This window comes from Bemisia tabaci, chromosome 2, assembly GCF_918797505.1.
Source record: "Bemisia tabaci chromosome 2, PGI_BMITA_v3".
NCBI classification, from domain to species: Eukaryota; Metazoa; Arthropoda; class Insecta; order Hemiptera; family Aleyrodidae; genus Bemisia; species Bemisia tabaci.
In genome coordinates, this window is record NC_092794.1 from 23,626,849 (window position 1) to 23,639,766 (window position 12,918).

At 35.2% G+C, this 12,918-nt stretch overlaps 1 protein-coding gene across 1 annotated transcript; it reads left to right on the forward strand.

Annotated features, from left to right (window-relative positions):
- Positions 1-6,431: 6,431 nt before the first annotated feature.
- On the forward strand, positions 6,432-12,549 carry LOC109043573 (coenzyme Q-binding protein COQ10 homolog B, mitochondrial). Its single transcript, XM_019060816.2, has 3 exons — positions 6,432-6,596; positions 8,618-8,788; positions 10,114-12,549. The coding sequence occupies exons 1-3, from the start codon at positions 6,514-6,516 to the stop codon at positions 10,580-10,582; spliced, it is 723 nt and encodes a 240-aa protein (XP_018916361.1). The 5' UTR covers positions 6,432-6,513; the 3' UTR covers positions 10,583-12,549.
- Positions 12,550-12,918: the final 369 nt, after the last annotated feature.

Below are 12,918 nucleotides of genomic sequence, written 5' to 3' on the forward strand. Positions count from 1 at the left end.
TTGTGATTAGCGTGACACTTCATGAACTGCCCATCTGTTGGTGAAATAGTAATCAAAATCTAAGAGGCACATTCTCGGGTTGTGTCCTGACTTATAGAGCTACTGCACTATTCAGCTTTAGTTCAGTTCTTACAAGCCGAATGAAAACTATTTAACATGAATTAATGACCTCTTTATTCAAGAAAGGTTTTTTTTAATCAATTAATTCCAGTTAAAATTATATTACCGTTTTTTAATTCCATCAATATTTGTCATCAATGACACACACTTTTTGTTACTTTCGGTTCATCTCCTGTTATTTTGATTGCAGGATCCAAAAGTCGTAGAGGTCTGTTCAATACTCTCCCTCCAGTTCCTGGCGAGGCACAAGATGTTGATCAAGCACACCGAATGGAAGGTACAGATTTCTCTTTTTTCTTAACTGCATCATGATTAATAACTGGACGGAGTTAAACAGAAAGGAACCAAGCCACAACGGAATCGAACCGAGAAAGAGAGGTTTAAAGTTTGGCTTCTGCATAAGACTTAATGTAAAAGATAAACTTCAAGCTCCATTTCTGCAAAATTTGCTCCAACCAAAACTTTGAATTTTCGGCGATAGATGGTAGAGCAGTGGTTGAGTTCAAAACCACTCATAACTGAATTTTTTCCAAAATGTGGGTTGGTTCCTTTCTGCTTAACTCAGTACAACTACTGAAAATTATCCCTAAGGTTTAGACAATTATCAGTTTCATTCAAAGAACAATAGATTAGATGCTTCATAAAATAAGGAGGATAAAGGTATGCTTCTAATGTTGCATTTGTTCCATCACTTGCAAGCCGGTAAGTTGTGGATTGTTACAGATTCCTAGAAAAATGCAAAACCAAAAATTAAAGTGTTGATTCCCATGAGTTTGTGGCATTATGCAAATAAAATAAGTGTTCCTATTTTTTCATTTTCAGGTCCATCCTTGGAACATACTTCTTTACTTGGGAATTCTTATGGAGGCAAAACAAGTATCTCCGCCATTGGCGAAGGAAGTTGGAGTGAAGGTCCACAAAAGAAAAGTCGTTTGTCAACTTCGGTACCTGATAGCAGTAACCAGCATCAGTTAGACGCATTATCCCAACCAACAAATTCGACATCCTGTAAGTTCATAGCATTTCCTTGATATGTTTGGATGTCCTGGAATTTTCTTTTTAACATTTCTAAATCATTTAATAAGTTTCTCTCAAAGTGCGATCGTCGAGTCTACTTTAAAGACCAAGAAGTGGACGACCTTTCAAAGCATCATGGAGGTAAAGTGAAGTACAAATCCACTTGTTCTTTGTTATGTAAACAGCTGCATAATCTGTTGCCCCTGTATCCAGGTATTAAACTTGAAAGGGTGTTGTCCTTTGGGCTAGGCAGTCGCTTTGATGGGTTTTTAACGCCACTTTAACCCCCAAAAGGAAATTTTCTCATTTCTTAAGTCCTTAAATTTTCTTCCTCAGCCACCCGATAAATGATTATGTTGGGTGGAGTCTTGAAGAACGCCAGTGAGCTACTCCCACTGGCCAACATAATTTGGGCGGGGCTCACATGGTCATTGTCCCGGTGGAATTCGCTTTTTTTTACCGTATAGTTACAAAAAAGGAAGGAAAAAAAATTCCTGAAGGGAAACTACTCAAAATGCGTCCTTACAATTTTGCAATTTTTTTTTTTTTCTTTTTAAATTTGCAAAGAAGCACAAGAGAGGCTGATGACAGGTAAACTGATTTAGGGACCAATTACTCTTGAATTCCTGTTTTCAGAAAAGAGTTCTAATTGAATTACATCACTTTATCACCTTTCTGCATTTAAAGCACAGGATGAGGCTTGTTTGTGAGACGTAAGTCACTCGTGGAGCGAGTGACCGGGGTTCCAGGAGGCGGAGCCCCTAGCCAGACGCGAGGCGAGCCACAGCGGCTAGTTTCTTATAATACTCAATATTTATTCTAGCTTGAAAGATTAGTGATTGCCTTACATTATTTGCTAACATTCCATGACTTCTTTTGCAGATTGCAAACAGCCAATGGGACGGAAGCGGAGTGAAAGCGCTCGAATTGAAGGCTTGCAAAAGAGACTTAAAGAAAAAAACAAGACCATCAATAGATTGCGGATGCAAATCAAAAGAGTCAAGAAACCGAAGTCTTCTTCTCTTTCAGCTCGAGAAATTGTTGCAGCAGCTAATCCACATTTAAAACCAGCAATGAGAATCCTACTTCAAGCGCAATTGAAGCTGAGTGGTTGCAAAAAAAAAGGCATGCGCTGGAGCAATGAAATGAAGGACTTCACGTTAAGTCTAATGTACCATGGGCCAAGATGCTACAGGTATTTGGCTAAGTTAATACCTTTGCCTAGCATATCCACCATAAATCGTTATCAGAGTCTTCTTCATCTAAAACCAGGCATCCATGAGCATGTAAAACTTGGTTTAATTGAAAATGTGAAAACATGGTCTCAAAAGAAGAAAATTTGTTCGTTGATAATTGATGGAATGGCAATAAAGAGACATTTACAGTATGACATTAAGCGAGATTTTGTGAACGGTTTCACTGATGATGGTCAGAAGCGATCAAGTAAGCTAGCAAATGAGGGTTTAGTTGCTGTTTTTAAGGGAATCCTATCCCCTTGGAAACAGATTATTGGTCACTGGCTAACTGCTGATACTGATCCTGCTGAAGTTGCACTTAAAGCTGTTCGAGATTGTGTTGCTTTTGCCAATTATGCAGGTTTAATTTTGAAACTTTTTATTTGTGATCCAGGGTCTAAAAATAGGAGGCTTGTACGACTCTTAGGTATCACCGAAGACAAACCATACTTTATGAATGGAAATGAGAAAGTTTATTTTCTGTGGGATCCTCCACATTTAATAAAAAATATGAGGAATAATCTTCTTTGTCACGACTTATTGTGGCGGGGAGAGACAGTCAGCTGGAAGTACATCAAAGCCTTGCACGTAGCGCAAAAGAAAATGAGATTGCGATTAGCGCCAAAACTAACTGATAGACACGTCATTTTTAGGAGTAGTTTTTCTAAAATGAAAGTCAAACTAGCTACTCAAATTTTCTCGAACTCAGTTAGTGTTGCGCTTCTTACTTTCATTGCTTTTAATCGCCTTCCTGCTCCAGCAGTTCATACTGCTACCTGTTGTAAGGACCTAAATGACCTGTATGATTGTTACAATAGTATGCAATTTGCTAAGGACAAGTTATCTCTCAGGTATGCTATCGGCCCCAAGTCTGAGCACATTAGTTTTCTTAAACCCAAGTTACTAGATTACTTCAGAAATGCTGCTTTTATTGGTGTAAAGCGACAACCTTTCGTGTTGAAAGATTGGCAGCTCTCAATCCAGAGTTTACTTCTTTTAGTTGATGATCTAAGTAAAAATTACAGTGTTAACTTCATTAGAACGCGACTTCTGAGTCAAGATGTGCTTGAAAACTCTTTCTCCACCTTGCGTCAACAACATGGCTGCTGTGACAATCCCACCTCAAATCAGCTTGAGGGTGGTCTCAGAATGAGTTCCCTCTCCTCCCTTATGAAGTTAACTTCCTCCAGTAATTGTGAAGAGGAAATGGAAAAGGCAGTTATAACCCTTAATAAGTTGCCCCCTCAACTTTTTAATAAGAAAAAGAGTGCTGTACCTAAAGAGGATCTAACAGCTGATGAAATGATCGGTGTTTTAAATGAGAACGCCAAATTAGATGAAGTTGAAGAAAGTGCACTCTACTACTGTTGTGGATTTTTAGTTCGTCAATTTTTACGAAAGCATAAGTGTCCTATTTGTGAATTCAAATTGTTAGTAGACCCAGATGAGAGAATGTTAACGGAAAATTACCAGCTGTTCATGTATTTCAAGGCGCACAGTAGCAAACTTGGCTCAGATTTTGGTAATTTGAAAGCACCATCGTACGAGAGTTTTGAGGAATTAAAAAAAATTGATAACGTTTTCTATCAAACATTTTCTGCTCACTCGCATGAGAGGAATATTGCGTTAAAAATCAGGTTGGCCATCGATGAACTTGGTTTAAGGTTGAATTTATGCTCACAAGAGATTGAGGATGAATTCCTATCATCAATTATCAGGATTCGTATTTTATGGGAAGTCCGATTCATGAATCAGAAATTTGAGGAAGACAGGATTGAAGAACAGCATAAAAAAAAATTGAAGAAATTGCAGGGTAAAGATGTAGTAGAAAAGAAGCAGAAGGAAAAAGGAAACAGTGGCGAGTGTGCAGGGGCATCCAGGGTTTCAGCACTGACTGAGAAGAGAGAACATGCAAGTACCAGTCAGCGTAAAGTGGTGCAGAAAGAACCTGTTGAGAATGAAGATTGCAAAGGAGAAGAAATCCAAAGTAGAAGTAATTGTAAAAAAAAAGAGAAGGGTAGAGTTGGAACTTGGCAAGTTTTAACAATGAGACATGCTGATGAATAAATAATCTGAATTCTTCATGTACATACATTTTTATTCTTCTTTTGATGCACCCCATCACAGAAGCTTGGGAATATTGTAAATCACCATCATTCCGTCAATATTATGGAAAATTTCATTCACTTATTGTTAGTGCTACCTTTTTAGAAATTTATTGTTCCAAGTAGGTTTAACCTCTCTGCGAGCAAATTTTTCATGTACCCCTGCGTTTTTCATTGCAGTATGCTTGCTGGCGAGTATACTTCAGTATCTCATGAGTCATATGGGTTTTTACTTTTTTTCCTCTGCGCAAAAAAGTATTCCATAATATATGTTTCAATGTATGTAATAATGTATATATGCCCATATATTTTGGCATTTCTGAGAAATATTTAAATTTTTTAATTCTGAATCAATTTGAACAATTATACAGTTGGTAGTTATTGTGTACAGAAACTTCCTTGTCCTAAGTAATAGCGAATTTGCGTAGAAGTAAAGTGTAAATTTTTGATTATTACTTTATCAATTAAAGGTGTAATTAATGTAAAAATTATTGTAAATGAAACTTTCTATTTCCAGAAGTTTTTGGATAGACTCAATCAATTTGACCAATTATACAGTTGGTAGTTATTATGTACAGAAACTTGCTTGTCCTAAGTAATAGCGAATTTGTGTAGAAGTAAAGTGTAAATTTTTTGTTATTACTTTATCAATTAGAGGTGTAATTAATGTAAAAATTATTGTAAATGAAACTTTCTATTTCCAGAAGTTTTTGGATAGACTTCGAGGTATTAATTATGCCGAAACTTAAGTTTTAAGGCCTTCTCTTAATTTTTAAGTGGATCATTTAGAAATTCTCGTGTTCTTTCTAAATACTTGCCTGATATTCTCACATTTAAAACCTTTGTAATTAATTAATTTAAGGGAAGTGTATTGAAAATTTGCGTAAATGCTTATAAAGACTTTAAAACCCTCACATGGATTTAAATTCTTCCTTGTTTTTTATTTATGTGTAATGCAAGGTTGCCACAGTGAAGGGAAACCGAGATTGTCAGGGAATTTAATTTTTAAAATAACGTAGAAATTAATAAAACGTAGTTTCAATTTGTCGTCAAATCGAACGGTGTCTCTTATCGAATAATTTAATTTCACATTCTCTGTTCGACTTTATTCTTCCTTTATTGTAATGCTACTGTGTCATGCCTACATTCAATATTGTGCATTACGCAATTCCGTGATATTTATTCTCAATGTACCCATTTCGTATATTATTTATACTGTGAACTGATATTTTGTTTGTTCATCTCTTTTGTTTTAAAGATGGATGTCGAAATTGTCAATAAAATGAATTCATTCAAGAAATAATGTTATCCATTTTCCTCCTTGCTTAATTATTCTCAGACTTTGCATTAAAGACTGCTTCTTGAGTGTTTAAAGACTTTTACTCCTCATAATTCAATGAGAGTCTGTACATATTAAAAACAATTTTGTACTCATATCAGTTTCAAAAAGTCATCTTTTTAAAAATAAATAAATAAAAGAAAAGTATGCTTTCCCATCACAACTTTCCAAATTTAGTGAGGGCAATAAATTCAGCCTCCACAGTGCACTTTCACGTCATGATTATGTAATTTTTCAACCAAGTCATGACAAAGAGTTCATTGTGGAGGAGAATGTATTGCCTGTTTCAATTTTGGAATCTTGGTTGGGGCTGGGGAAAAGATTAGAGATTCAAACCTGGCGGGTTACCAAGCGGTCCACCCTGGCCCCGAGACGCTAGCGCACTCTATCGGTCAGAGCAGTGAATATCCGAATTTTCTAGTTCCAAACCCCGCTACAAGAGCGCTCTACTGCGCCACAATCACCCGAAATTGCCCACGGATTTTAACATGGGATCTTACGGAACTGAACCATCCTTTCCAGGTTCCAACACTAGGATCCAAACAGAGACAGGTTCCAAATTCAATGTAGCCAACAACTGCAACTAGTTCCAACATTTCTGGCGAATCAGGAAGTACAGCTAGGGGAAAAGTTGCTGTCAGTTACACATCACTGGCTGTCAATTGTCATTCAGTTCAGTTTGTTTGGTTTGTTTTCAATGGCATGCCGTCACACGATTTTGTCGCTCAGTCGCAGATCTTTAAACAAAAACTTCGACGAAAATTGCTTCAGACCTCTCAGGTGATTAAATTTTATTTGACACTTCAGTTATTCAATTCATTTTTTTAACTAAGACCTTTAAAATTTGAGTTTAACCTTGAATAACGTAACCTTGATCTACATGGGTTAACCTAGAAACCTTGTACCAAATCACAAATATGCTGAAATTTAACAGCTCTTTTGAACTTGAATTGTTGCATCAGCTTTTAAAACTTCAAATTTTTTACCTCTTTTTTAAAGTTTTCTCACCGTCCTCACTGAAGGAACTTTGATTCAAACCAATATTAGGTGTTTGACGTCGGACTCGCACATTTTTGCGAATTACCATTACCCCTTGTCAAGTATGTTGTGGCTCTGATAAGAGAACTACGGACATTTGTCAGTGATGTTTCCGCGAGACAAAGATGTGGCCTTTTGTTACTGGCATTTGCGAAATCTGACCACTGAGCAAGTATCTGATGGCTCTGAGGCTTAAAGAGCTCTTGACTCTAATGCACACTTCCTCCAAATGTACTTTGATTAATTCCTTTTTCAAAATTTTCTCCATGACAAGTAATTTTTCATTATACGTATTTCCGTCAAGCGCTAACACAATTATCTCAATATAACTGTATTTTGTCAAATGCAACCTCAGCACTGGATCTGTCATTCTACTGAAACAAGGACTAAAATAGAGTAATGTTAGTCAAGCAGGTATTCAAGGAAATTGTATTGCCATAGTTGATCCATGGACCTAAGCATGATATCCCTGTTTTGAGTCCAGAGATTAACAACCCATTTGGCAGCTTTATCTACACTAGCCCCATTATTACGTATATTTCTCCAATTGTGTAAACTATTGAATTACCTATCTTGCAAAACCATATGTCTATTTAGATTCAATTCAATTCCTCGAAGTCTAGGTATTTATAGTCTCTGATTTTCTGCTTCCTTTAATACAGCAGCTTTTTTTTTAATGAAGTCTCTAGTATTAATATGAAATCAACCCATTGCTTTCCTCAACTCATCAATGCCAACCTGGCAGAAAAATGAGGAACTCGGATCAAAGTCCAACTCACTCAACTACATCAAGCTTTCCTAACATCTGAACTTACTATTATTCTTCATTTTCAAAAGATGAACAAACACTAGTTTAGAAGTCTTCTCTCAAGATACTCAATTAGTACCTTCCAACTTTTTAGCCTAAAATTTTAATGTTTAGCTAACACATCAATATCAACTGCCTCGGACCCATTATGAGAGACTCAACATGAGCTTAACTAACGTTCTAAATCTAATCTATCTAATTCTAATTCAAACTCTATCCGTGTAAAAGGTTGGGTAAGAAACACAGGAAGTTCGTAGCCTTTCTATTTTTCTAATTGGCCCTCCCATTTTTAAAACTCCCCCAATCTTTTGCTGTGATTACTTTGGGTTTGATCTTGACTTATTTCTAAGTCACCAAACTTACTTATTTAGTTGTGGTTTAAGCTGCAGTGAAGTGTGGCTCAAAAGTTGTATTATAGGGTTGTTTGATGAAATCTATGACTGCACTGAATTGCATCTGCCCTCTTCTTGCTAGACAAACAAAGTAATAAAATAGAGCGAATGATTGCATCAAAATGCAAGTAGACTACTTACATTTATAGACTTGAAGAAAAGCAGATAGAGATGACTGCTATAGAAGGTTAAATGTAGGTAGTTGAAAATCTCTGTCTTTGCAATGAAATTTTGTTGAAGGGTTGCATGTCATTTGACTTACTTCGCCTTGTGTTCCAAGTAATTGAAATTCTTGATTGGACTCATTTGTTAAAAAGAAGTCTATCTATTTAAAATTTCCATTGCAGATAGACCTCTTTTGCAAGAAACTGTCTAATTGTGCCAAGACATGTGGGTAATGTTATATCTTATAATCCAAGGCTGTATCTTTGTATACAGTATTGTATCTTTACTGTTCAACATCAATAATAAATATTGGGCAAGTATTAGATTTATTGTACCTTAACTCCAAGGCCAAGGTTGTACTTTTTTCTGATGTTTATATTCTTGTATTTCCTGAACAGGCGGTCTGTATCACTATGGTCCCTATCAAACTCGTACGATCATCTTCATCAAGCACATTTCTCAAATGCTTGCTTAGCTGACCCTAAACTCACGCATCATCGAGATTTCTTCAGTTTTCCTGGCTCGAAAATAAGTAGAAGAAAAGATTACAATGGAAGGAAATTGGTCGGGTAAGTTTTGATCATATGTAGAGTTGGGGAGCTATTTTTCTAATAGAAGTGGGGATAAGATGTGATCATGGTTTCATCATGGATCAGGTTTCACAAATGAAAAACTTCAGTAAAATTTTCGAGATTTCAAGAATAACTCATATTAAGTTAGAAAACCACCTAGGAGCTCAAGGCACAAATTAAATTTAAACTTGAATGCGAAAAGGAAAATTATATAAAGTTTGAAATAATGCAGTGCTGCACCATGTCCCCCTTCGACTGTCACACAAGCCCAGACTTTCTCTGCCTTTGAGAAAGTTATGTAATTCATGGATGATTTTTTAACATCCTTATCTGTAATACCAGTCAAATCTCAGTTGACTGAGGAGGAATAAGTTATGTTTGTATTTCCTCAAAAAAATCATGGTGTGTGTATTGGCTGAAATTCACTCCACTATTTGGGTATACCATTTGGGATATTTGGGTAATTGTAAGATTTCTCTTTCATAAAGTATACTAAGGCAAAGATGTAATTTAATATAGATTGGCAAAGGTATAATTTATTATATATTCCATACATTACTACAGATACCTCGTTTCATAATTCTGCACGAAACTCAAAATGGATCCTGTCATTTGATGCAGTTCCTTGCAAACTAAAATTTTGTTTCTCCTCATTAAATGCAACTTGCAACGAGAAAGTAGTAAGCGCATTGAGCATGTAATAGTAAGAGTTGATCAAAAGGTGTTTGCTATGTAGTTTCATTTAATGAAAAAACTGTCGCATAGTCGACCCATCTTGAGTTTCACCTGAAGTCGTGAAACTGAGGTGATTTTATGCAAATCAAGTCATGTCTTCATGTTTTATGCATTTTGGAAGTTCAGAAGTACGTATATTTCTCTCACTGATCATAAGGTAAGGTTTCAGAGTTGCCACAGTCAGGGAAAACGGGGAAATGTCAGGGAATTTTAAAAAGTCATGGAAAACTGGGAAATGTCATGGAAAGTGACAAGAATGTTAGGAAAAATTTGTTAAATCTTCTTTATTTGCTTTCTTAAATGGGTTTGAAGTTTCAAACTACAAATTATGCCTGGAACCTATTTTCAATTATATCTTCTAACCATCTGCCATATCTTCAATTGTCAGGGAATTTCATTTTCCAAATTCTGTGGCAATCCTGAGGAGTGAATTTTCAGTTTCTCTGAGTGCTCATAATCATTTTCAAGCCACTTTCAATATGAAGCAATTCTTACTTACAGCTCTTGATGAAGTTTTCTACAAGCCCATCGAAGGGTAGCTTTCGTATTTTAAATCTAGGTTCAGTTGTTTTTATCTCTGTTTTCAGTTTCTCCATGGAAGAAATGTTTGATGTGGTCTCAGATGTTGAAAACTACAGGAACTTTGTTCCTTTCTGTAAAAGATCCGACGTCACCTTAAAGAGGGATAATTTCCTGCGTGGCAAGCTAGAAATCGGATTCCCTCCTGTGGTGGAAAGCTACACATCCAATGTAACTCTCGTCAAACCGAATCTAATTAAAGCCGAATGTGTTGATGGTAAATTATTTGACTTCCTAACTACCAGCTGGAAATTCAGTCCGGGACTAGAAAATAAGAAATCCTGTGTAATCGACTTCTCTGTTGCTTTTGAGTTCAAATCCCTCATTCACTCCCAATTAGCACACATGTTTTTCAATGAACTTGTTAGACAAATGGAAAGTGCCTTCTTTGATGAGGCCAAAAGAAGATATGGGAGACCCACCCTAACCACAACTAAACTACCTATTGCCAATGTAGAAAACTATAAAAAAATGTAAGGTTTGTAAGACTTTGGAAAATCTCTCAGACTTGCTTGGTTGTTAGTTTCACAGATATCTCTCCGTAAAGGTAGTCATCTGTCAAGAATATTTTAAATGAGCCCCTAAACCACTTTTGCAATCTCTTTTCAATTCATCCAAGAAGCTATATTGTGCTCTCAAATCACTCTTTTTAAAATGTTTATCTTGAATATTTATCTCCTTTTTTCTTTGGTTGCATATCAACATTCTTGCGTAAATGCTTCACATAAATTCAGTGCTACAAACTCCGGGAATTCATTTTGAATTTTGGAACTTCCCCCGGAATTAATTCGCCGAGTCCATCATAATCTATTGAGAACAAATGCCTATGAAGTTACCCTTCTCCTTTTGAATATAATATTGTATAAACTTGTAGGTAAGTTTGGCTGTGAAAAAAATGAAATGAAAGTATTTGAGTAGAAAATTTTGGAGACTTTAGTTTGAATTTTTAGTTAGAGCATATCTATTTGTCATTACTTACTTCATGACAAAAAAAAAAAATGATTAAAAGAGCAGGGAATCTTTGCAGTCTTAAGCTCACTAACAACCTGATGAATGGTACGTATGCGTTATATATCTGCTCTCAGCTAGACATATGAAGCTCGAGTGACCAACTTTCAGCTGACCCTAAGTTTAGTGGTTTTTCAATTTCTAAAATCTGATTGTTAACGAACAAAACCGTGATATTACTTTAAGCAACTTTCAACTCAGTAGTCAGCTACTTTTTCAGTTGAACCAATAGTCATCTCAACAAATCTGGATTTTGAGTTTTTGGTTTCTTTTGAATTTACTTCCTGTACTTTTTTCCGAAGTTCGATTTTCCCTCATTTTCTTATTTTTAAGTAGAAAGGAGGAAGATAATTGACAAATATTTGAATATAAAATTAGTCATGCCTGCTGCAACATTTCAAGGAATTTTCTAAAAAAAAAAAATTTAAAAAAATGAGGTTGGGGACAAAAGATTAGAAAAAATCATGAGTCCCATTTCAGGTACGTTTACCTTTCTAATTTGCTTGTATGAACCTCATAACTGGTGTATTTGCAAGCAGATATGAAAAACAAACTCATCAAAATAAGGGTATCTTCAGTTTATCATACTGTGAAAAATTATTTGTTTATATTCAAAACTTCCTCTTTATTTAATTAAAACTTTATTCCTTGAATTATTTCATTACATAATCTCTCTTGAGATAAAGTGATATACTTTTTGTTAGATACCATGTTACTGTCTACAAGTAATAATTGAAAAAGGTACCTCCCCTCTATCAGATCTGTGGGTTTGCAGGGAGTCATTTCGCTGAATGACTTGGTACTACATTTTTTGGACAAAGATTTGTTGTTTGTTGAGCTAGGTTCCCCAAAAAATCTAGAATGTCGTTTAGTATAAGTTAAATTTTACTGCAACGGACCAAATGTTAAGCTCAAACAAGGCTTACGTTTTGGAAAAAGCAAGGTTTATTTTTTGTCTTTTTTCAGTGTTCAAATTATAAATTTTTCGATCATTGCTAAAGAAATTCTGATGCTTCTGAAGGAAATCCTACTTTTCAAATAAGTTATCAGAATTTCCTCTGCCCAGTAAGTGCAAACAAAAATAAAATAATAAGTAAGTGAAATATTCACTATTAACTTATTCCTCTGGAAAAAATACAATGTTTATAGAACAGTTGTTAATAATGTAATCGTCAAGTTCAAGCACTGTGTTATAGATGTAAGTTTCAACTGGAGATAGCTGGAAAAGATGTGCCCAAGCGGTAATGTGTATTTAAAGTGTTAGGACCTTGAAAAGGTAAATTATACTGGCATTTGCCTCTGTACAGTGTAAATTGTATAAACTATACTATTTATTTTTGAAAACATTGACCTGTTGTTAAACTTTCTTATTTGTGATGAAAAAATTTGTTTTGATTTTGTTTCAGAAATAAATGTCTATGAAACTGTTAACATAATACATCCTTTTTTAATGTATTTTTCATCCGTTTAAGTGTAGCGATGGATATGCACTTAAGCTTTAAAAACCTAATTACATCAAACAAAGAGTCTTTCATTCGTAAAATTGGAGCATGTCTCTGAAGAGTTATATCTTTTTTGACATATCTAGGCTTAGATATACTGGATTTTCTGGCAAAGTTAAATGTCCCAACGAAGTAACTTGAGCAGACCTTGTTTCACATTTTGAGGAAAAGCAACACTAAATTAATAGATAAGCAAAATGAAAAACTTAAACGACTTGCTGCTAGATCAGATGAAAGTGGCAATTAATTTTAAGGAAGTCAGAATAATTTATTCAGTTTCATTGTTGGGGCAGACAATTTCTT

What these genes read in the sequence shown, in the direction of transcription:
- LOC109043573 (XM_019060816.2), top strand. Translation starts at nt 6,514, where the DNA reads ATGGCATGCCGTCACACGATTTTGTCGCTCAGTCGCAGATCTTTAAAC. An exon ending in AATTGCTTCAGACCTCTCAG is followed by an intron (nt 6,597 to 8,617) that starts GTGATTAAATTT and finishes TTTCCTGAACAG; the next exon opens with GCGGTCTGTATCACTATGGT. An exon ending in AATGGAAGGAAATTGGTCGG is followed by an intron (nt 8,789 to 10,113) that starts GTAAGTTTTGAT and finishes CTCTGTTTTCAG; the next exon opens with TTTCTCCATGGAAGAAATGT.